The 22,046-nt window shown below is 41.6% G+C and overlaps 1 protein-coding gene across 2 annotated transcripts in view; it reads left to right on the top strand.

Annotated features, from left to right (window-relative positions):
* ADAMTS14 (ADAM metallopeptidase with thrombospondin type 1 motif 14) overlaps positions 1 to 22,046 on the top strand; it is a 129,296-nt gene that overhangs the window by 789 nt on the left and 106,461 nt on the right. For both annotated transcript variants that reach the window (XM_067465694.1, XM_067465693.1), the window contains exon 2: positions 7,480 to 7,898. In XM_067465694.1, the coding sequence (XP_067321795.1) occupies positions 7,480 to 7,898 (419 nt within the window). The remainder of the gene's footprint in view (positions 1 to 7,479; positions 7,899 to 22,046) is intronic.

Here is a 22,046-nt window from a genome sequence, read left to right as displayed (position 1 = left end):
GGTCTTTAACCGTCTCTGCCCAAGAGTGCTAGTGACTCGCCAAAGTAGAACTCCCAGGATTTCATGGTCGTATCTGTACAGTGAAGGCACTGCTCAGTGCTATGGGATCCTGGGAGCTGTAGTTTGACAAAGTCTTTAGCTGTCTCTGCCCAAGAGTGCTAGTGACTCACCAAAGTAGAACTCCCAGGATTTCATGGTCGTATCTGTATAGTGAAGGCACTGCTCAGTGCTATGGAATCCTGGGAGCTCTAGTTTAACAAGGTCTTTAGCCCTCTCCGCCCAAGAGTGCTAGTGACTCACCAAAGTTGAACTCCCAGGATTTCATGGTCGAGTGAATGCACTGCTTAGTGCTTTGGGATCATGGGAGTTGTAGTTTGACAAGGTCTTTAACCGTTTGATTCCATTATTTGATGGTATGGGACCCTGGAAGTTTTAGTTTGACAAGACCTTCAATATTCTCTGCTCAAAAGTGCTGGTGCCTCACCAAAGTAGAACTCCTAGGATTTCATGGTCGAGTGAATGCACTGCTCAGTGCTATGGGATCCTGGGAGTTGTAGTTTGACAAGGTCTTTGGCTTTCTCTGCCAAAGGGAGGTGGTGCCTCACCAAACTATACATCTACACTGTAGGGTGAATGCAGTTGGGCACCACTTGAACTCCCACTGCTCAGTGCTGTGGGATCCTGGGAGTTGTAGTTTGACATGGTCTTCAGCATTCTCTGTCCAAGAATGCTAGTGCCTCACCAAAGTAGAATTCCCAGGATTTTATGGTTGAGTGAACACACTGCTCAGTGCTATGGGATCCTTGGAGTTGTAGTTTGACAAGGTCTTCAGCTTTCCCTGCCAAAGGGAGGTGATGCCTCACCAAATTATACATCTACACTGTATAATGAATGCAGTTTGGCACCACTTGAACTCCCACTGCTCAGTGCCTTGGGATCCTGGGAGTGAATGTACTGCTAGTTCCTCACCAAAGTAGAATTCCCAGGATTTTATGGTAGAGTGATGGGATCCTGGGAGCTGTAGTTTGACAAGGTCTTCGGCTTTCCCTGCCAAAGTGATCAGGGAAACTATACATCTACACTCTATAATGAATGCAGTTTGGCACCACTTGAACTCCCACTGCTCAGTGCTATGGGATCCTGGGAGTTGTAGTTTGAAAGGGTATTCAGTTTTCCCTGCCAAAGGGAGCTGGTGCCTCACCAAACTATACATCTACACTGTAGAGTGAATGCACTTTGGCTCCATTCAAACTGCCACTGCTTAGTGCTATGGGATCCTGGGAGTTGTAGTTTGACAAGGTCTTCAGCTTTCCCTGCCAAAGGGTGCTGGTGCCCCACCAAATTATAGCTCCCAGGATTTAATGGAATGAATGCTGTTTGACACCACCCAAACAGCCATGGGCTCAATTCTATGGGATCCTGGGAGCTGTAGTTTCCTGAGGCACTATCACTCTTTGGCAGAGAAGGCTAAAGGCCCTGCGAAACTAGTACACTTTGACAGAGAAGGCAACAGACCCAAGATTTCGTAGCACTGAGCAGTGGGAGTTCAAGTGGTGCCAAACTGCATGATTTCTATAGTGTAGCTACATCCTTGGGGGTGGGACACATATCTAAACATGGTATTCATTTCTCTCTCTCTCTCTCTCTCTCTCTCACACACACACACACACACTTATATGCATGGCCTGAATGTCACTTTATGAATAGTTTCGTATTGTTTTATGAATGGTTTGAAATAATGTTGTGCATGGAAAAAAGTTTGCGCGCCTTGATCCGGCAGAAAGCAAAGCTGTCACCGCTGCAGCCTCCCATAGGGACTGTTTCCGATTCTGGAATTTTTATGGCTGGAAACAGCATGCAAGTCTCAGTGGATTGGAGCAATCAGAGCCATCGCGCTTCATCAGGACTCATTAGATTTAGTGCCACTGAGCTGTACACCCCCCTCTATGCACATTGTTCCATTGGTGTCCAAATGCACACCAAAGGAAACTTGGATTCCAGTCTTAGTAAGACTTTATTTATTTATTTACGACCTTTAAATGCCACCCAACGGGGACTCAGAGTGGCTTACAAGATATATATACATACAATATATTATATTATTAGCATACTACAATATCAGTATTAAATATTACTATATTGTACTATACCATTATATTGTAATATTATTAGTAATATTACAGGTAATACAAATATATAATTATAATATATTATTATTAGTAGTATTATATTGCATTACATTATCTATATAAATAAAAATGTAATGTTAGTTCGTGCTACCATCAGAACTCAGAAACCACTGGGGAATTGACACCAAATTTGGACACAAGACACCTAACAGTCCAATTTATGTCCTCCACTCAAAAAAATTGATTTTGTCATTTGGGAATTGTTGCTGGGATTTATAGTTTACCTACAATCAAAGAGCATTCTGAACTCCATCAATGATAGAATTGGGCCAAACTTAGCACACAGGGCTCCAACAGAAGCCCTGTGTGACCAACAGAAAAAACTAGAAGGGTTTGGTGGACATTGACCTTGAGTTTGGGAATTGTAGTTCACCCATATCCAGAGAGCACTGTGGACTCAAACAATGATGGATCTGGACCAAACTTGGCACGAATATTCCATATGCCCAAATATGAACACAGATGGAGTTTAAGGGAAGTAGACCTTGACATTTGGGAGTTGTAGTTGCTGGGATTTATAGTTCACCTACAATCAAAGAGCATTCTGAACTCCACCAAGGATGGAATTGAACCAAACATGGCATACAGGACTTCCATGACCAACAGAACACACTGGAAGGGTTTGGAGAGCATTGGCCTTGGGTTTGGGAGTTGTAGTTCACCTACATCCAGAGAGCACTGTGGACTCAAACAATGATGGATCTGGACCAAACTTGACACAAAAATTCCATATGCCTAAATATGAACACAGATGGAGTTTGGAGGAAATAGACCTTGACATTTGGGATTTGTAGTTACTGGGATTTATAGTTCACTACAATTAAAGAGCATTCTGAAATCCACAAATGACAGAAATGGGGCAGACTTCCCACACAGAACCCCCATGACCACAGAAAATACTTAAGGCCATCCAGTCCAACTCCCTTCACCAGGGCAAGAAAATGTAATCAAACCCCTCCTGACAAAGAGCCATCAAGTCATAAATATAGATAGATATGATTCTCTCTCACACACACAGATATAGTATCACAGATTTGAAAGAGACCCTTAAAGAAGGACTATGATATGTTGCATATTCCAGAGTAGGAAAACCAGACACTCTCTGCATCAACACAGACAAAGAAACAACAACAAATACTGTTTACTCACAAGCATAAAGGAATTACATATATTAGAAACCAACACTTTCTCATTGCTTTATTTTCCAGAACACTAGACTGGGCCACAGCAACGCATGGCAGGGGACAGCTAGTAATATTATACATATTATATTATATTATATTATATTATATTATATTATATTATTATCATAGCAAAGGAGACAAGATGGAACTGTCTCCTGCCCCCCCCCCCCCCTCGCTTCACTCTAGTCACTTCTGTATATGTTTGGGGTGCTTTTCCTCCTTCCACCGGAGGGCTGCAATCCTGTGCATAATATACATGTTCACTTGGAAGTGCATTCCACTGAACACCAGGGGGACTTTTCTGCCTAAGCGAACCTATCTGGGTTCGGTGGTGACCATGTGTGAATTGCTTCTTGAGTGAAATTGGACTGACTGGCTCCTAGTATGGTCACCAAAATAATGGTTCATCATACAGAAGAGCATTTCCGACTGCTGACGGTTTGATCAAGTCCCAGGCTGGTGCACTAAACAGTCTTTTAAGTCTCATCTTCTAGAAGGCAGATGGCTTCCAGGCAGCATGCAGGATGTATAATGTATTCTAGTATCTATTGTAGTGTTCATTCATTTCACTGCGCTGAAGCTTTTGATTGTCATGGATATAGACAACTTATATCTTTGACAACCACCTGTTGCTTAGGAATAAGAAAACAAAAGGCTAGTGTCTAGGATCCACCTTGTTTCATAGGTATCTGTCCTTCCTTCAGCTCTAGGTTTCAGGGTTTGGTTCCATTAAACTGGCAAGGAATATATGACATTTTCTATGTTACCTGCAATTAAGTTTCTTTTTATAGAATAAGAGAGGGAGATGGAAAAAACCCCGCAGTTTCATATCCCCGTGCCTTTTTAGTTTGGAAGTGACTAAATTGCCATTCCATTGACTGGAATGGCGATTTGATTGTTTTAATGCTTGTTGATGTATTGTTTTAATTATGATTTATGTTTAATTGTGGTTTTACTATTGTAATTGTTTCTATTGGCATTGAATTTTACTATCATTTATGTGTAAAGCGCTTTGAGTCCCCCAGGGTTGAGAAAGGCGGTATATAAATACTGTAAATAAACAAACAAATAAATGGCACATCCTGGTTGCAGATTTAAGCTTGTCACTTATATTTTACTTTGCTAGTGCCTGCTGATTAGATTTTAAAAGTAGCTTTGTGCTTTTCAGTCTCAGCAGGTGGGTTCAGAAGTCAAATCCACTGATTTTAGCTGAGTTGTGACTTTTTGTGGGTAAGGTAAAGGTAAAGGTTTCCCCTGACATTAAGTCTAGTCATGTCCGATTCTGAGGGGTGGTGCTCATCTCAATTTCTAATCCGAAGAGCCGGTGTTGTCCGTAGACACCTTCAAGGTCATGTGGCCGGTATGACTGTATGGAGTGCTGTTACCTTTCCACCAGAGCCCCTGGTGGCATAATGGGTTAAACCCTTGTGCCGCAGGACTGAAGACCAGCAGGTCACAGGTTCGAATCCAGGGAGAGCGCGGAGGAGCTCCCTCTATCAGCTACAGCTCCCCATTGCAGGGACATGAAAGAAACCTCCCACAAGGATGATAAAACATCAAAACATCCATTTGTCCCCTAGGCAACGTCCTTGCAGATGATCAGTTCTCTCAAACCAGAAGCAACTTGCAGTTTCTCAAGGCGCTCCTGACATGAAAAAAACCTTCCCACAGAAGCAGTACCTATTGATCTGCTCACATTTGCATGTTTTCGAACTGCTAGGTTGGCAAAAGCTGGGCCTAACAGTGGAAGCTCACCCCGCTCCCCAGATTCGAACAGCCAACCTTTTGGTCAGCAAGTTCAGCAGCTCAGCAGTTTTACCCTCTGTGCCACCAGGTGCCCCTGACATCTTGTGGGAATGGAAGAAGACTTCATTCTGCTGTCTTGCTGTCAACTTGTTTTTAGCAGGTCCCATTTAAAAAATGTGTAATGTGTGTAATGTTGGGTAGTTAGTGAGTTAACAACATCAATCCCAACAGTGCAGGAGTAGAGGTTGAGTAGTGAGTTAAATGATATTTTTCCTCTTAAGATTATGTTATTTGATTATGTACCTTTTAGAACATGAATAAGCTTTCATCTCTGGAGCCCCCAGTGGCGCAGTGGGTTAAACACCTGTGCCGGCAGGACTGAAGACTGACAGGTCGCAGGTTCAAATTCAGGGAGAGCGTGGATGAGCACCCTCTATAAGCTCCAGCTCCTCATGCAGGGACACAAGAGAAACCTCCCACAAGGATGGTAAAACCTCTAAACATCTGGGCATCACCTAGACAACATCCTTGCAGACGGCCATTTCTCTCACACCAGAAGCGACTTACAGTTTCTCAAGTTGCTCCTGACACGACATAAAAAAAAAGCTTTCATCTGCTTGATTTTTTAACATTTAGTGTGATAATCTACAGTCTCCTGTTGTAGATACTTCAAGAAATTGGAAAACGAAGGCGTCACTTGGGATCAAAATGTGTTATTACGCTTATATACTTTCAAAACTCAGTTGGATTCTCTGCTTTGGAGCAATGCTACATGGAAGCTGAACAATGAATAGTTTGGATGCTTGGTCTTAGCTGGGTATAAATGTGTGTCATTGTGCATTTCTTCTGCCACACTGAACCTATCCAGTCGATATTTCATAAATCACAGTTTATGAGCAGGAAATAATAGAGGTTCTGCAAGCAAGAAGTATGGGCAATAATGGTTTCCTGTTTTTAAGATTCCCCTCCACAGAAAACACATAAAACTTTGGTGATGCCATTGTTTTGCACTTATAGGAAACAGAACATTAAGTATTGGATGTTTCTGAGTAAATGTGCAACATCCATAGAAATGCCAGTGAACGCTGTGTCCTTCCCCAAATGTCTTTATCATCATATCATCATCCAGGATCCAAAATGACTCCGGACATATTTTTTTTCATGTCAGGAGTGAATTGAGAAACTGCAAGTTGCTTCTGGTGTGAGAGAATTGGCTGTCTGCAAGGACATTGCCCAGGGGACACTCAAATGTTTTACCATCCTGTGCGAGGCTTCTCTCATGACCCCACATGAGAAGCTGGAGCTGACAGACAGGAGCTCACTCCACCCCCCAGATTCGAACTGCCGATCTTTCAGTCAGCAGTCCTGCCAGCACAAGGGTTTAACCCATTGCATCACCACTCCTGACATTATGCAAGGGCACTGCTGTCCTGTGTAGACCCATGGGTGTAGATGTGTGTGTGTGTGTGCGCACGCGTGTGCGTGTATGTGTGTGTGCATATATATACACACACATATATGCTGCAGGTCTGGAGCACAGTGGAAAACACACACACACACACACACACTCAAACAGTAGTTCAGAGCACAAAATGCAACGTGCTGAAATTTTAAGGTTTTAATTTTTTTTAAACTTACTGAAAGTCTACTATTGCTTTTTTAAAAACAGGTTTTAGTACTTTAAGGCTGTGAAGATAGCATATGGAAGCAGTTCTTTCTGAATTATTCAGCAAGATTTTCAGTGTGATTGGGAGGCTTTGCTTCAACAGCTTACCATGTCTTGCCCTACTATCAGAAAAATCAGAACTAATGCAAGATAGTTGAAATTATACAAAAGAATTAAAATGGGTTCATGCATTGCAAGTAGAATGTATTTCAATACATTTGTCCAAGTGGCAGAATTCGTCTAGTTCTGGTGCAGTCACTTTTGTTTAGGGCAAAGTGCACACAATATCTGTGTGTTACTCAATGACTTGAGCAACAGTTTACTCATGAGACTCACTTGGGGGGTATTTGTCCATCTGAACATTAGGAAGAACTTACTGACTGTGAGAGCCGTTCAGCAGTGGAACTCTCTGCCCCGGAGTGTGGTGGAGGCTCCTTCTTTGAAAGCTTTTAAACAGAGGCTGGATGGCCATCTGTCAGGGGTGCTTTGAATGCAATATTCCTGCTTCATGGCAGGGGGTTGGACTGGATGGCCCATGAGGTCTCTTCCAACTCTATGATTCTCTGGAATTCAATCCCATGCTGGTTGAGTCAATGAATATCTCTAAAAAGGAAGGCTTTACACACACATACACATAATGTTTTTTCTGCTCTTAATATACTGAAGTTTGTCTATCTGTATTTATTTCCAATAGAGCTCCTCCTGTCTGGAAAACTAAGTGAATATGGTGTGATTGTGCCCTTCAGTGCAGATTGCCAGGGACGGTTCCTCTCGCACGTGGTGTCTGGCTCAGTGACAGCAAGGAGGGGGGAAACCGATCATCCTTCTGCTCCTCCACCTCGCTCAGATCGGCGCAGGGTGGTCCGCAGCACCCCTGTGAACCAAGGCATGTCTGGGAACCATTTATACTACTTCAATGTCACTGTTTTTGGCAAGGAACTGCATCTTCGCCTGAAGCCCAATCGGCGGCTGGTGTCTCCTGGTGCATTGGCTGAGTGGCAAGAGGACTTCCAAAAGATCTTCCAGGAACCATTGCAGAAGGAGTGCGTCTTCACAGGAGGAGTCTCGGGCATGCCAGGGGCCAAGGTGGCCATCAGCAATTGTGATGGGCTGGTAAGTGAAAAGAGAATCCCACCTTTAAAAAAACTTTTAAAAAGTTTTTTGTATTAGAAGCCTGAAACTTTTATGTTTGTCAGGTAAAAGAAACATTACTATTTGATCTAGAGCTTCAAAGAGGAAGGTTTTAGGGCTATACCTTCCAAAATGTCGTCAGTCATGAGAGACTGAGAATTACAGTCCAAAAAGTTTCCAAATGTTTTGGACTACCAATCGCATCAATCCCAGCAAACATGGAGACTAATGATGTCAGGAAGGAACCAAGGTGGGAATATTTATCTTTTTAGAAAATCACTGGTCACATAACTTTTGGAAAATGGCATTCATAACCTTTTGAAAAAACCAGGAATTGTTTGGAAAAGCATGACCTTGTTAGAGATCGTAACTTGTGTTGAAGTATGATCTTCCTGAGAAGAGTTAAAAACTCGCTTGAGTCAACCTTCTTCTTTGTGGTAAATATCCACTAGCAGGCATGTAGCCGGGGGGGGGGGGGGGGGGGGGGCTTGAGGGGCTTCAGCCCCCCCCCCCCAAATTCTCATGGTGGTCTGCGAAAATGCCTTACTGGTGCATTATTTCAACTGTTATGTTTATTCATATCATGATCTGATCACCGTACTCAATATATCCCATATGCATGGGGGTATTGGGGTAACAATACAAAAGGTTTGCTAGGGTAGACCCTCTTTCACTCAGACTCAGTCCCCCCGAAACAAACTCAGCCCCCCCCCCCCCCGAATCGAAATCCTGGCTACGGGCCTGTCCACTAGTATTCATGCAAGGCAATTAGTTTTCTCAGCTGTTAGACATCATGAGAAGAAAGGAAAGCTTAGAGAAGAGAATGATGCTGGGGGAAATGGAAGAAAAAAGGAAGAGGGGCCAACCAAGGGTAAGATGGATGGATGGCATCCTTGAAGTGACTGGATTGACCTTGAAGGAGCTGGTGGTGGTGATGACCAACACGGAGCTCTGGCATGGGCTGGTCCATGAGGTCATAAAGAGTCGGAAATGACTGAACGAATGAACAACAACATCTGTTTTGATAATCTGGATTATTTGGCAGTGTAGAAGGGGCCTGAGACTGCATCAAGCTTAATGCTTTCTTTGGGCATAGGATGCTTTCATAAATGAGGTAGTAGCTTCGAAAGCTAGATCCCCAAACAAGGCATTGAGCTGATGTGGCTCTGTGCTGAAAGCAACAGTGTATCTTAACATCAACATGTGTAAATGCCAAAATGGAAAAATAAAGAACAAGATGATCTTTAAAGGTTTTGTTGTTGTAGTATAATTGTTATGTAAATAGTTAATTGATACAAATTATTTTAATACATTCCTGAACTGTGAGTGGTTTTTTTTTTTTGGGGGGGGGGGGGGAGACCTATCTGTCTCCAAGAGAAGCAAAATTATTATATTGTTAAATGACTGATTCTCTATTCCAGCCACGTGCAAGGGGAAGTAGATTTTTTCCCTTGTTTTTGGATTCATCTGAACTGTAGAATTAATGGAGCTTGGCACTACTTTAACGGCTCTGGTTCAATGCTATGGGATCAAGGGAGGTGTAGTTTGCTAAGGCACCTGCACTCTTTATTTACACAAGACTTATTCGTATTTTACCTGTTTTTTATTTGCTGAAGTATGTTGATCTGCTCTTTTTACATGTTGTATAATAACCCTTTTCTATCTTTCCATGTTATCTTTGCATGTAATAAAATTCCTGTGAAATAACAAATGGCCAGTATGATGTCTTGGCCTAGCTTTCCCCTCCTCTGTTTCATTTCCTTGTTTTGTTCTCCCCCTGATGTGGACTTTTCCATTTGCTCTTAGCTTTAGGGGTGGAGCTTAACACCACCCCCCCGCCCCAGGCCTGGCTTTGTTAGTTTAGCTCTTTGCCTCAGAACTTGTCTTTTTCTTCTTTTTCTTCTGGGTCAGAGTTTTAGAGAAGGCCAGAAATTGTCTGGGTTCCTTGGCCTGGCAATCTAAACAGGCATTCTATAGCACGTATATACCTCATCATAGCTGTGTATATAGCAATACAGCCTAGTACAGACCCCTAAATATGCTTATGGATTTCAATGGCTTCTCTGTGTAGTCTGACATGGTGGTTGTGAGAGTGGTCCAGCACTTCTGTGTTCTCAAATAATATGCTGTGTCCAGGTTGGTTCATCAGGTGCTCTGCTATGGCTGATTTCTCTGGTTGGAGTAGTTTGCAGTGCCTTTCATGTTCCTTGATGTGTGTCTGGGCGCTGCCTGATGAGCCAACCTGGACACAGCATATTATTTGAGAACACAGAAGTGCTGGACCACTCTCACAACCACCATGTCAGACTACACAGAGAAGCCATTGAAATCCACAAGCATGTGGACAATTTCAACAGAAAGGAAGAAACCATGAAAATGAACAAAATCTGGCTATCAGTATTAAAAAACTCAAAAATTACAGCAGCAAAACAACAGAGGGGAAACAAACAGGCACATGAAATCACTCTCAACAAAAGATTCCCCCCAGGCGCTTCCAAGCCATTGAATGCAAATTAAGGTGATCAGCTGAAACATTCACAGCTAGCCCTAGCAAACAAAAGTCCTTTGTCTCACCCTGGTCATTCCACAGATATATAAACCCCTTTTTCCTAGTTCCAACAGACCTCATTACCTCTGAGGATGCTTGCCATAGATGCAGGCGAAACGTCAGGAGAAAAAAAAAAGAAAAAAATTGCCTCCAGAACATGGCCATATAGCCCGGAAAAACCTACAACAACCCATGGATTCCAGCCATGAAAGCCTTCGACAATAAATTGTGTTTTCATCGTTACAAATTCAGCATAATTAAAGCATCATGATTAATAAGAAAAATATGTTTGGGGGAGTATGGAAAACAGATGATGAGATTTGCAGTACCTTCAACCAATTCAGCTCTGACTTCCGTAGACCACTGAGACCTTCACACAGGACTCCCATGTCAAACAAAAAATACTGGAGGGGTTTGGGAGGAATTGACAGTGATTTAAGGGAGATGTAGTTTACCTACATCTGGAGAGCAGTGTGAACCCAAACAACTATGGATCTGGACCAAACGTGGCACGAATATTCAATATGCCCAAATTTGAACACTGGCGGAGTTTGGGGAAAATAGAAAATAGGATTTGGTGGGCACTGACCTTGAATTTTGGAGTTGCAGTTCACTTACATCCAGAGAGCACTGTGGATTCAAACAATGATGGATCTGGACCAAGGCGGGACCGTGGCCCAGCCGAGTGAGGCTTTGGGCGAAGCGAGGCCTTGGCTGGGTTGCGGCCTTGCCGGCTTAGTTGCCGGTTTAGTATATACCATCATCATAGCTTGTACAATACTGTCAGCATAGCTAGTACTGACCATCATAGCTGTGTATATACTTCATAGTCACTATAGCTTGCGCTTCTTCCATATAGTTGTTATAGTTCTGTTCTTTACCATTTTAGTCCAGTATTTTACTTTCAGTAGCCAATTATTTTACCAAGTGACTTACCACAATTATAGTCAAGTGTTTTACCTCATATTCCACGAATATAGTCAAGTATTTATTACCAGAGCAACTAAGTTCAATCAACAAACTTCGTCTTTGTAATATTTTACGTTGATTCGCCTTTGAAGAACTCTGACTGAAGTTAACTTTGCCTTATTTGGTTAACTTTAATCCTGTCTCAAGAGTCTTTATTTTAAAGAACTAAAGTACATCAGAGGGTATACCGATAGCCACCGGGAATAGCCAGACATATAGTTTTCCTTTTATCCCGGCGTGCCATCATAGCCAGGAAATATCAGCTTCATTAGCTGAGGTTTATCTGTACAACATTGTTACATTTTGGGGATATTGTGGAATAATTCCATTAGTTTCCCCATGATTATAATGTCAATGCATTGGATTTTGGAGCAACTTTTCCTCATTATTTTTCAAATGGTATTTTAGGGCCATGTTGGTGGTTTTGGAAAGTAGAAGAAGGGTGTTTTTACACCATATATCTATTTAAAATGGTTGTTTTGGTGGGTGGATAGGAATTAAGTAATAAATATTGGCATAATACACATTATGTGAACATGTTAATGACTAACATTAGCATATTAGTATTTTCCCATAACAATTTCAAGCACTGATTACATTGGCTCGTATTAAAACAAAAGACTCCCATAATCTTAAACTCAATTCGCAGATGCCAATTGATCCTGGGATGGGTGTACCAAAAAGAGGCTAATTAAATTAATGCTGTCCTTAGTCTGTATTGCATATCTCATCAAACATCTTTGCCATTCTTAATTTTGAAAGGCTTTGAAAGACAATCTTGGTTACTTTTACTGTGCCAGTTCCTTCTGATCTTGCCAACATTGCCCTATATTAATGGAAACAGAAATTACTTTCATGCATGTCTGCAAACATGAGAAATTCATCAAGGCCTTTATCTAGCTCTGGTTGTAGTCCAAAACTGATTTGTTGGTGGCCTCTTCTGATTTTAGTTAGACATTGAATGGCAGCCTAATGCATCAGAGTTTCCAGCATCCTATTATTGGCAGCTAAAGTGGGCACAGAGGGCTCAGTGGGAAGTTTGGCATGTTTCTTGGCAGTGAAATCTCATTTTCCATCCCCTTGTACCTGATGAATTTTTCTCTCCAACTTTCTGCAGTTACTTTCTATCATGTAGGTCTTCTTCCATCCAAGTTCCCCTCTATATTTATATATACCACATCCACCCATCCATGCCAATAATGAGCAGAGACCTAAATCCATTTGCCAGTCCCAACTAGAATACAGAATCATAGAATAATACAGTTAGAAGAGACCACAAGGGACGACCCTTTGCCATGCAGGGATTCAAAGCACTCCTGACAGATAGCCACCCAGTCTCTGTTTAAAAACTTCCAAAGAAGAAGACTTCACCACACCCCAAGGCAGCATATTCTAGTGTCGAAAAACTCTTACTCTGGGGAGGTTTTTCCTAATATTCAGGTGGAATCTCTCTTCCTGTAGTTTGAATCCATTGCTCCATGCTTGAGTTTTTGGAGCAGCAGAAAATATGCTTGGTCTGTTTTCAGTGTGACTTTCTTTCAGTTATTTAAACATGGCTATCATGTCCCTTCTAAATATTCTCTTCTCCAGGTTAAACATACTCCTGCTCCTCACAGGGCTTGGTTTCCAGACATCTGATCATTTTGGTTGCCCTCCTCTGGACACATTCCATCTTGTCAATATCTTTCCTGTACTGTAATTCCTAGAATAAGTAGTGAGTAGACCCATTGGATTAGCTGCAGATTGTAGGACAAGACTTTTGCAACTTCCATTGATTCCGTGGGAATACAAACAAATATGTGTGGGAGAGTGAGATATCTATATAAATAAAAATGTAATATTCGTTTGTGGGATTAACAGAACTCAAAAACCACTGGACGAATTGACACCAAATTTGAACACAAGACACCTAACAACCCAATGTATGTCCTTCACTCAAAAAAAATGATTTTGTCATTTGGGAGTTGTAGTTGCTGGGATTTATAGTTCACCTATAATCAAAGAGCATTCTGAACCCCTCCAACTATGGAATTGACCCAAACTTGGCACACAGTTCTCCCATGACCAACAGAAAATACTGGAAGGGTTTGGTGGGCAGTGTCCTTGATTTTTACATTTGGGGGTTGTAGTTGCTGGGAATTTATACCTTTATGGTATATCTATTTATTGTATGACATATATTCATTTGTTTCCTTACTTAATTATAGGATTCTGTATGTTGTATGTGTTCCAAATTCAAGACTGCCTTTTGCCTTGGGAAGGATGGATATATTTTCAATAAACAAACATACTATTGACATTTAAAGAGAAAGAATCCATACCATCATTCTGCTTAGTGCCTCCAGGCACATTTTTCATTTAATTGACAAAGAGACAAATAAGCTGGATGCAGGAAGCATGTCTCCAATAGTATTGATTTGGTATTGAAGCTCATTTGCTTATTTTAAGTAAATTTTGACTGCAGTCTCATGCACACTTTATGTGAAAATGTGCTTTCAAGTTGCCTCTTGACATATGGCAAGCCCATGATTTTTTCCATAAGGTTTTCTTAGGCAAGGAATATTCAGAGGTAGTTTTGATTGCCCCTTCCTGCATACTTACCCATGTAACTCTGTGAGGTTTACTTCAGGATATATGTGTTGATATGATATAACCAGACAGGTTATTGCAGTAGTTTTAGGGAAAATATGTGATGCAGTTAACAGCAATGTAATGGGGGTTTTTTTTTGCCAGAAGTGGGGTTCTTCTTTCCTCAGTTGATGCTTCCCAGTTTCCAATATCCTTAATATTGGAAGTCCTGAATTAATATGTTGACATTCCACAATGTGAAAACTTACTTGTCTGTTAGAGAGATCTCTAAATATATTCTATAGAATCATTTCCTGTTGATTTTTTTTGTCTGAAACATATATTAAGCCTGGTAAATGTTTTGTTATAGTAAGTGTGCCTTTAAGTTGCCTTCCCATAACAATTTCAAGCACTGATTGTATTGACTCATATTAAAACTAAGTGTCCCATAATCCTAAACTCAATTAGCAGATATCAAGTGAAACTGGGATGTGTGAACTAAAAGGAGGCTGGTTGATGTTGTCTTTGAAAGACTCGATACTAAAACAATATATTGTGACTGTTATACAAATAGGTATGAGTCCCGTGTTGCACTCCAGGCCTGGAAACACCTATGACCACTGCACCACACAAAAGTCCAGGAATATAAGTAGACAGTTTATTGTTAAAACATATACAAAGCATATAAAAATCAGAAATAGGAAAGGAACATATATAATCCAGAAAGGTTTAGCAGAGGGTGAGATCTAAACAATAATCCAAATGTCTCATAAAATTCCAGAGGTGGCAAAGTCCAGGAACAGCCAGGAATCACAGATATAGCATAAGTCCACAATCATGAAGGTATAACTAGTAACACTTGAACAGGTATATGAACAGAAACATAGAAAACTTCCAGGATATATTAAATCCAAAATCAAAGCTTGACTTGAACAAGGAACAAGAAAACCCAGGCTTAGCTTCCCACGCGAACACGTCATTGCCTGAACTGACCTTAAGGTAAACAACTTGTTTAATAGACACCCATGAAATCATGCCGTTTCCCATAAATTTCTTTCACAACTGTCTCACATAATCTCTCTGAACGACGCAATCTATTTTCGGCTCTTATTTGTAAACAAAGACTTTTGTTGATCTCTGTAGCTGCAGCCGGGTTCACTCAGCTCTTCACTTGATTTCTTATCTGTTGTTGCTACTTCTGACTCCCCTGAAAATCCTTGAGGTCCTGCACTTGCCAAGCCGGTTTTCTCAAGAGAGAACCATCATTTCCCAGACTTGAGGGCCCATCACTTTGTGCCACAGGAAAACTCACAATTCTCTCTAAATCATCAGTTAAACCAGCAGCTTCTGGTGATGGATTTACATCAACAGGAAGTGATTTCACGGAATATATGTGCCCTAAGATGTGTACAGTATGGCCCCTATAACCATATGTTACCAAGCTGCATGGATATGTGAAACCCTATTATAGTGAATCCTCTTATTTTCAGTGGGACAAATAACCGAGGCACTGAGAAGAAAATGCCTTGGTTATTCATCTCATTAGGAAGCCCTAAGTGAATAACTGAAATTATTATTAGTGAAACTACATAATATGTGTTCTGTGAATACAGGGATTGTACTGTACTGTGGAATTTCCTAGAAATATTAAATAACTATATAGATCTTTCGTTAATTATAAACCTTCTTTTCCTGGATGCACATTTTCGTATTTAAAAAATTAACTGCTAAAACTTTGTAATGTAACACACTTCATGCAGTACATTTCCACAGTAGAAGAATTTGAGACTTCACTGGTGGAGCTATCATATTTCCTGAAGTCTGTCAGATTGTCTCTCATCTTCTATTGATTGAACTGCTACGATTTCAGAAACATGTTAACTATTAACAAGAAAAGAGTGGAAGTCTGTACATCTGTTAGTAAACCAGGGAATCACTTAGCTGTGCTTGAATTACGCTTGGATATTAGGTACTCTTGTTACAGTGTCTGCCAGCAGGAGAGGAGATGTCCAATATTGCTTTACAAAGTGTTATTTTATGAAGTTTTACAAGTGCAACAATTCAAGAAATACGGTCTCCCTGACATAATTCAAGAATTTTAATGGGTTGGCTAAATTTATTGAGCACAAACATCTAAGGACTATGATAGAAGTGCATTTCCTGTTCTTTTCTTCTTTGTAATGAGATCATAAAATTCTTTCCTACAAGAATAATGAGAGGTAGAAACCTTTTAAACGATGTTCAAAACATGTGGGATTTTGTGTATTGGATCTCTTGATCTCAGGAGTTTTATCCGCTGTTAACCACCATTCTCTATAAATAGTTACAATTGTTGGTGTGGGAAATCCATCAAAAATATCACCAGGGGAATTTGCTGGATTAAAGAAATCCATCACATTAATCTTTAGGGGAGTTTCATTAGAGCTTCATGAGAGTTAATGCTCTATTCGTCTGCCACTTTTTTGATCAATCACCATGAGCTATTGTTTCTATTTCACATCATATAGAACGGTAGTTTCAAAATATATTTAGGAACTTGCTGTCTAGGCAGTGAGGCAACAAGATACAAATACATCTTCTTGTGTAGTAGGCTTGTTTCAGCCAAAAAAAGGTTCAAAACTTGTTTTGGGTGCAGGGTGCACTGGTGGTTCGATTCTAAAGTCAATTCCGATTTTCACAGAAAAAAATGTTCAAAACTTTTCAAAACTTCCTAGACTTCTGAATCCTTTCTTTAATTCTTTGAAAGTGTTATTTCCTGTTTCATTGGGTGGTCTTTACTTTGAAAGTAGTTGTTTTACTCCAGGAGCGGAGAAAAGCAAGCGGAAGAAATACCTTCCTTCTCCGGTTTAAAACTGGCTTCTCTGGCTTGAGCCAGAAGTGGGGAAAGCAAAGGGAGGAAATTCCTTCCTTTCCTGGTTTAAAACTGGCTTCTCTGGCTTAAGGCAGAAGCAGGGAAAGCAAAGGGAGGAAATTTAGCCTTCCCCGGTTTAAAAATGTCTTCTCTTGCTTAAGGCAGAAGCAGGGAAAGCAAAGGGAGGAAATTCAGCCTTTCCCGGTTTAAAACTGGCTTCTCTGGCTTGAGACAAGGGCAGGGATCAGAATAATTTCTGACTCACTTCCTGAGTTGGAAGAAAAATGGTGAGAGTAGCTTTGGAAGGGCAAAGGGACTTTTGGTTTCCTAAAAAAAGTTCAAAATCGCTTCAAAAAGGTAATTTTTCTGAATTTATTCCAAATTACAAAGATTCTGACTGGACCTAACCATGTCTATTGTGTAGTCTCCCCAGTCTCCCTCCTTTTCGCTCTCTCCCTACCTCCCCCCTCCCTTTAACACACATACACAGAGATCTTTTAAAGATTTAGCATGTTGTTTTGCTTGCCATATTGCTTAAAACATTTGTCATTTCCACCTAATTCCAAAGAAACCGTTTCTGTGCTTGGTGTCTGTAATGAAGATGATGAGGTTGGACATACTGAATTTAAGCCATTCTTGATCAATTGAAAGATCTGTAAAGAATGAATTCTCCTGTAGCAGATGGGCATACATTCCCCCTGAACACAAGATTCAGGATTTGGACTTAAGCTTGAATCTTGGAGACTCAGGTGATGATCTGGGGTGCATTTGCATTGTTGAAGCTAGTGTGCCAGTTGTGTCTGTTGCTGGAGATATTTGACCTGGCTACAGTGGCATATGTTTTGGTTACATTCTGGATGGATTACAGCAATGCAGTCTACATGGGGCTGCCTTTGAAAATACTCAGAAGCTAGTTGGCAAGAGGAGCTGTTTGTTAACTGAGGCTGCATCTACACTGGGCAGGTTATTCTGGTGTAAATCTGGTCTAGAGTAATTCCTGATTGAGCATGTATGTGCTGATTCTGAAGCCAGTATCCATACAGGCCAAGGCTGTATCAGCCCCACTGGCCTGCTACCCCTTCCTCTGGGTCGTTGCTCTCCGCCAGCTATAAAGCTTCATTGAGAGTGCCTGGCTGTTGCATGCCATTTCTGCTGATGTCTGAATGGGGTTTCCGTACAAACACCAAGGTTGTCCAGGTTACAAATCCAGACAAAAGCACAATGGCATTTTCATAAAGCTTGGCAGGAAGTGATGATGGTGGTGACATGGGGATGAACTATCCCATTCTCCTGTGTGGATCAGGATGATGTCTGTCTGTACGAAGGATTGGACCCAAATTGACCCAAACCAATTGTCCAGAGGGATGCCAAGCCCCAGGATACTCTGGAGTTTCGAGTAAATTCTGACTTTGCTTAAAGTGGGGCCGACAGTGTAGATGAGATTGGTATAGACAAGCCCTAGTATTGGCCACTGGGAACATATTTGCGTGGTATGAATATTCATGCATATTTACTGATTTTTTTTATTTGTTTTGCTTTTCATCATTTGTAAGGTGCCTTTGGTTCCACTACTGAGAAAAATGATACAAATTACGAAAAAGCATAAAGTACAAGGGTTGAATGAAAAGTAATGCCTCCACCTTTGTTACTTGGATTTGGATGGGAATATTTTAATAAATCAAACACAGAAATAATCCTTAGAATGTGCTCTTTAACTACCACTATTCACTTTCACACATAATCACCAAACAATTGGATACGTTTATGCAAACAAATGGATACATTTCTGCCATTTCTGTACAAGTTTTCTGAAGACGTCATGGAAGACGTCGACACTCTGGTTCCGCAACCCATTGCGTCAGATCTTCCAATAGCCAAGCAAAGCAATAATGTGATCCACACATTCTTGTGAAATGCCAATTATGCTTGAAATTTCTCTTTGAGTGATATGACGATTGTCCTGAGTCAATCTGTCAACCTTTTGCTTGTGAAACTTGGTGGTTGCTGTCACAGGACGTCCAACTCTTTGTTTGTCACTCAAGTCAGATGTTCCCACCTCAACATCTTTAAGCTTACTTGCCCAATGATGCACAGTACTCACATCAACACAATCACCATAAACAGCTTGCATTCTCTGATGCATCTCCTTTGGGGTGACACCTTCTGCTGTCAAGAATTCAATGACTGCATGTTGCTTAAGTCACATTGACCGACCGTCTGCGCAGGGTTCCATACTTCGCACTTTAACAACACAACTGTTCAATGCTAAGGCTTCCTGCCAAAATGGAAGTCTAGAGGAGAGTCTACTGAACAAGCCAGCACCTGCCGCATACTAGTACTGCCATCTGTTGAGGAGTTACGAAGGCGGAGGCATTACTTTTCATTCAACCCTTGTAATGTAATAATAATAGTAACTTCTCTCTTCCCTGTGGTTTCTTTCTGAAGACAGACATCAGGTAAAACCACACATAATTGTAGGATATTTAGGAAGAAATACTTCCAGACCCCCTTTCACATGCAGACACTAACGTTTTTTGTTCCTTCTTCTCAACCATGTAATTATACACATGGGACCAAATCCTCCAAAGTGGTTTAGGAAATTAGATGTTCTAATTCCTATAGAACTGGAGACCGAAACCATGTTATTAATTTGAAAAACAGCACCACAGCCATAGCTGTGCCAGCTGTTGGTTATTGCCTGAACAAGTTTGTTAGCAGGTTTGGGAATGGCCAGGAGTCATTGTTTTGCTATAGTTTTAACTTGAATTGAAGTGTTAGAAAACATTCTTGTTATATTTTCAGAACTGCAGCCACATTTCAAAAGGTAAAATGTATGCATCTGTCTTATATCCAGTAAGGCCCCTGGTTGATTTGAACTGGACTTTTCTGCAGCAATTAATCTGTGTTTCAGACTGGAATATTTCCCAGACATCCCTGGAGATGGCAAAGATTGACCTTGGGATTTTTTGTATGGAAATTGTGCGCTGTCTTGTAGAACTGCAGCCCTTTGTGTTCTAAGTTGCTGCTGGTTTATAGACATCACAGAAATGCTGCCTCATCTTGGCACATTTTCCTAGTGTTGGCTGTTTTCCTGCTAAGAACAGGCCAGTAACCATAACACTAAAGCTTTTGCCAAATCAAATGGATGTCATGGCCAGAACTGTTAGAGGAATTAGCTCAGAAGGCATTGTTGAAGGTCAGGATTTGAAAGTGGATTGGGAAAGGTTTTCAGGAAAGAATCTTGCACTGTCCTTTCCAGCTTTAAACAAACAATAATTGGGTTGTTGTAGGTTTTTTCGGGCTGTATGGCCATAGTCTAGAGGCATTCTCTCCTGACGTTTCGCCTGCATCTATGGCAAGCATCCTCAGAGTTAGTGACTCTGAGGATGCTTGCCATAGATGCAGGCAAAACGTCAGGAGAGAATGCCTCTAGACCATGGCCATACAGCCTGAAAAAACCTACAACAACCCAGTGATTCCGGCCATGAAAGTCTTCGACAATACATTAAACAATAATTGGTTGTTGTGAGTTTTCTGAGCCGTATGACCATGTTACAGTAGCATTCTCTTAATTTTGGAGAGTCAATTAAGTAAATTTCTACCCTTCCATCTTGCAGATTTCTAAAATCCACTATAAATGAAGGTGTCAGGATGGCGGGGATTGGACTAGATGGCCCATGTGGTCTCTTCCAACTCTATTATTCTATGATTCTATGACAGCAGAGGACCATTTACCGAGACCGACAGTGCTCCTGAAATGTGCTGATGCAAATATCTAAATGTACACACAAGCAGATTTCTTATCTCCCCTCACCCTACTGTAAATTTAAGCCCTGTTTAATTTTATAAACATAATAACAAAGTAATAGTTGCAGAGAGTTTTCATTGTAGTTGTGCTTCCATTTAGCAAACTATGTGTCCATGGCTCCATTTGTTTACAGCCCTGATCAGTTGTTTTGGGATTTAAAAATTTCACATGCGCTGGAGCAGTCCACACCAGGGCATAGGAACAAAGTCATGTATTTTCCTTGACTGAAGGGATATATAGTCATGTGAATATTATCAGCCAGGATGGACCCCTGTCCATCCTTGTTGATAAAAGAAGCCAGAGGGGGCTTGGCTGAGTGGGTGAAGGTGGTGGTTAATGCCTCCTTACAGGAGGGAAAGTTTCCAGCGAGCTTAAAACAAGCTATCTTAAAACCGCTGTTGAAAAAACCATCACTGGACCCCACTCAATTAGACAACTATCGGCCAGTTTCCAACCTCCCCTACTTGGGCAAAATTATGGAACGTGTGGTGGCAACACAATTTCAGGGATTTCTGGTAGGCACTGATTATCTAGATCCGGCACAGTCTAGTTTTAGGCCGGGACATTGAACTGAGACAGCCTTGGTCACCTTGGTAGATGATCTTCGCCGGGAACTGGACAGGGGGAGTGTGTCCCTGTTAGTTCTGCTGGACCTCTCAGCGGCCTTTGATACCATCGACCACAGTATCCTTCTGGGACGTCTCACAGATATGGGACTTGGGGGTACTGCTCTGCAGTGGCTCCGGTCCTTTCTTGAGGGACGGTCCCAGAAGGTGTTACTGGGTGACACCTGTTCGGCCCCACAACCATTGTTGTGTGGAGTCCCACAGGACTCAGTTCTGTCCCCGATGTTGTTTAACATCTACATGAAGCCACTGGAGGAGATCATCCAGAGTTTCGGAATGAGGTGTTATCTCTACGCAGATGATGTCCAAATCTGTCACTCCTTCTCACCTGTCACCAAGGAGGCTGTCCAAACCTTGAACCGGTGCTTGGCTGCTGTGTCGTACTGGATGAGAGCTAACAAATTGAAATTGAATCCAGACAAGACAGAGGTCCTATTGGTCAGTCGTAAGGCTGAACAGGGCATAGGGTTACAGCCTGTGTTAGACGGGGTTACACTCCCACTGAAGACATAGCTTGGGAGTGATCCTGGACTCATCGCTGAGCCTGGAACCCCAGGTCTCAGTGGTGGCCGGGAGAGCTTTTGCACAATTAAAACTTGTGCGCCAGTTGCGCCCGTACCTTGGGAAGTCAGATCTGGCCACAGTGGTCCACGCTCTTGTTACATCCCGAATAGATTACTGAAATGCACTCTACGTGGGGTTGCCTTTGAAGACTGTTCGGAAACTTCAATTAGTCCAGCGGGCAGCGGCCAGATTACTC

The sequence above is a fragment of the Anolis sagrei genome, chromosome 3, assembly GCF_037176765.1.
Source record: "Anolis sagrei isolate rAnoSag1 chromosome 3, rAnoSag1.mat, whole genome shotgun sequence".
Lineage (NCBI taxonomy): Eukaryota > Metazoa > Chordata > Lepidosauria > Squamata > Dactyloidae > Anolis > Anolis sagrei.
The sequence above is the reverse complement of the archived record's forward strand: the minus strand, read 5'-3'. Positions and strand labels throughout refer to the sequence as shown.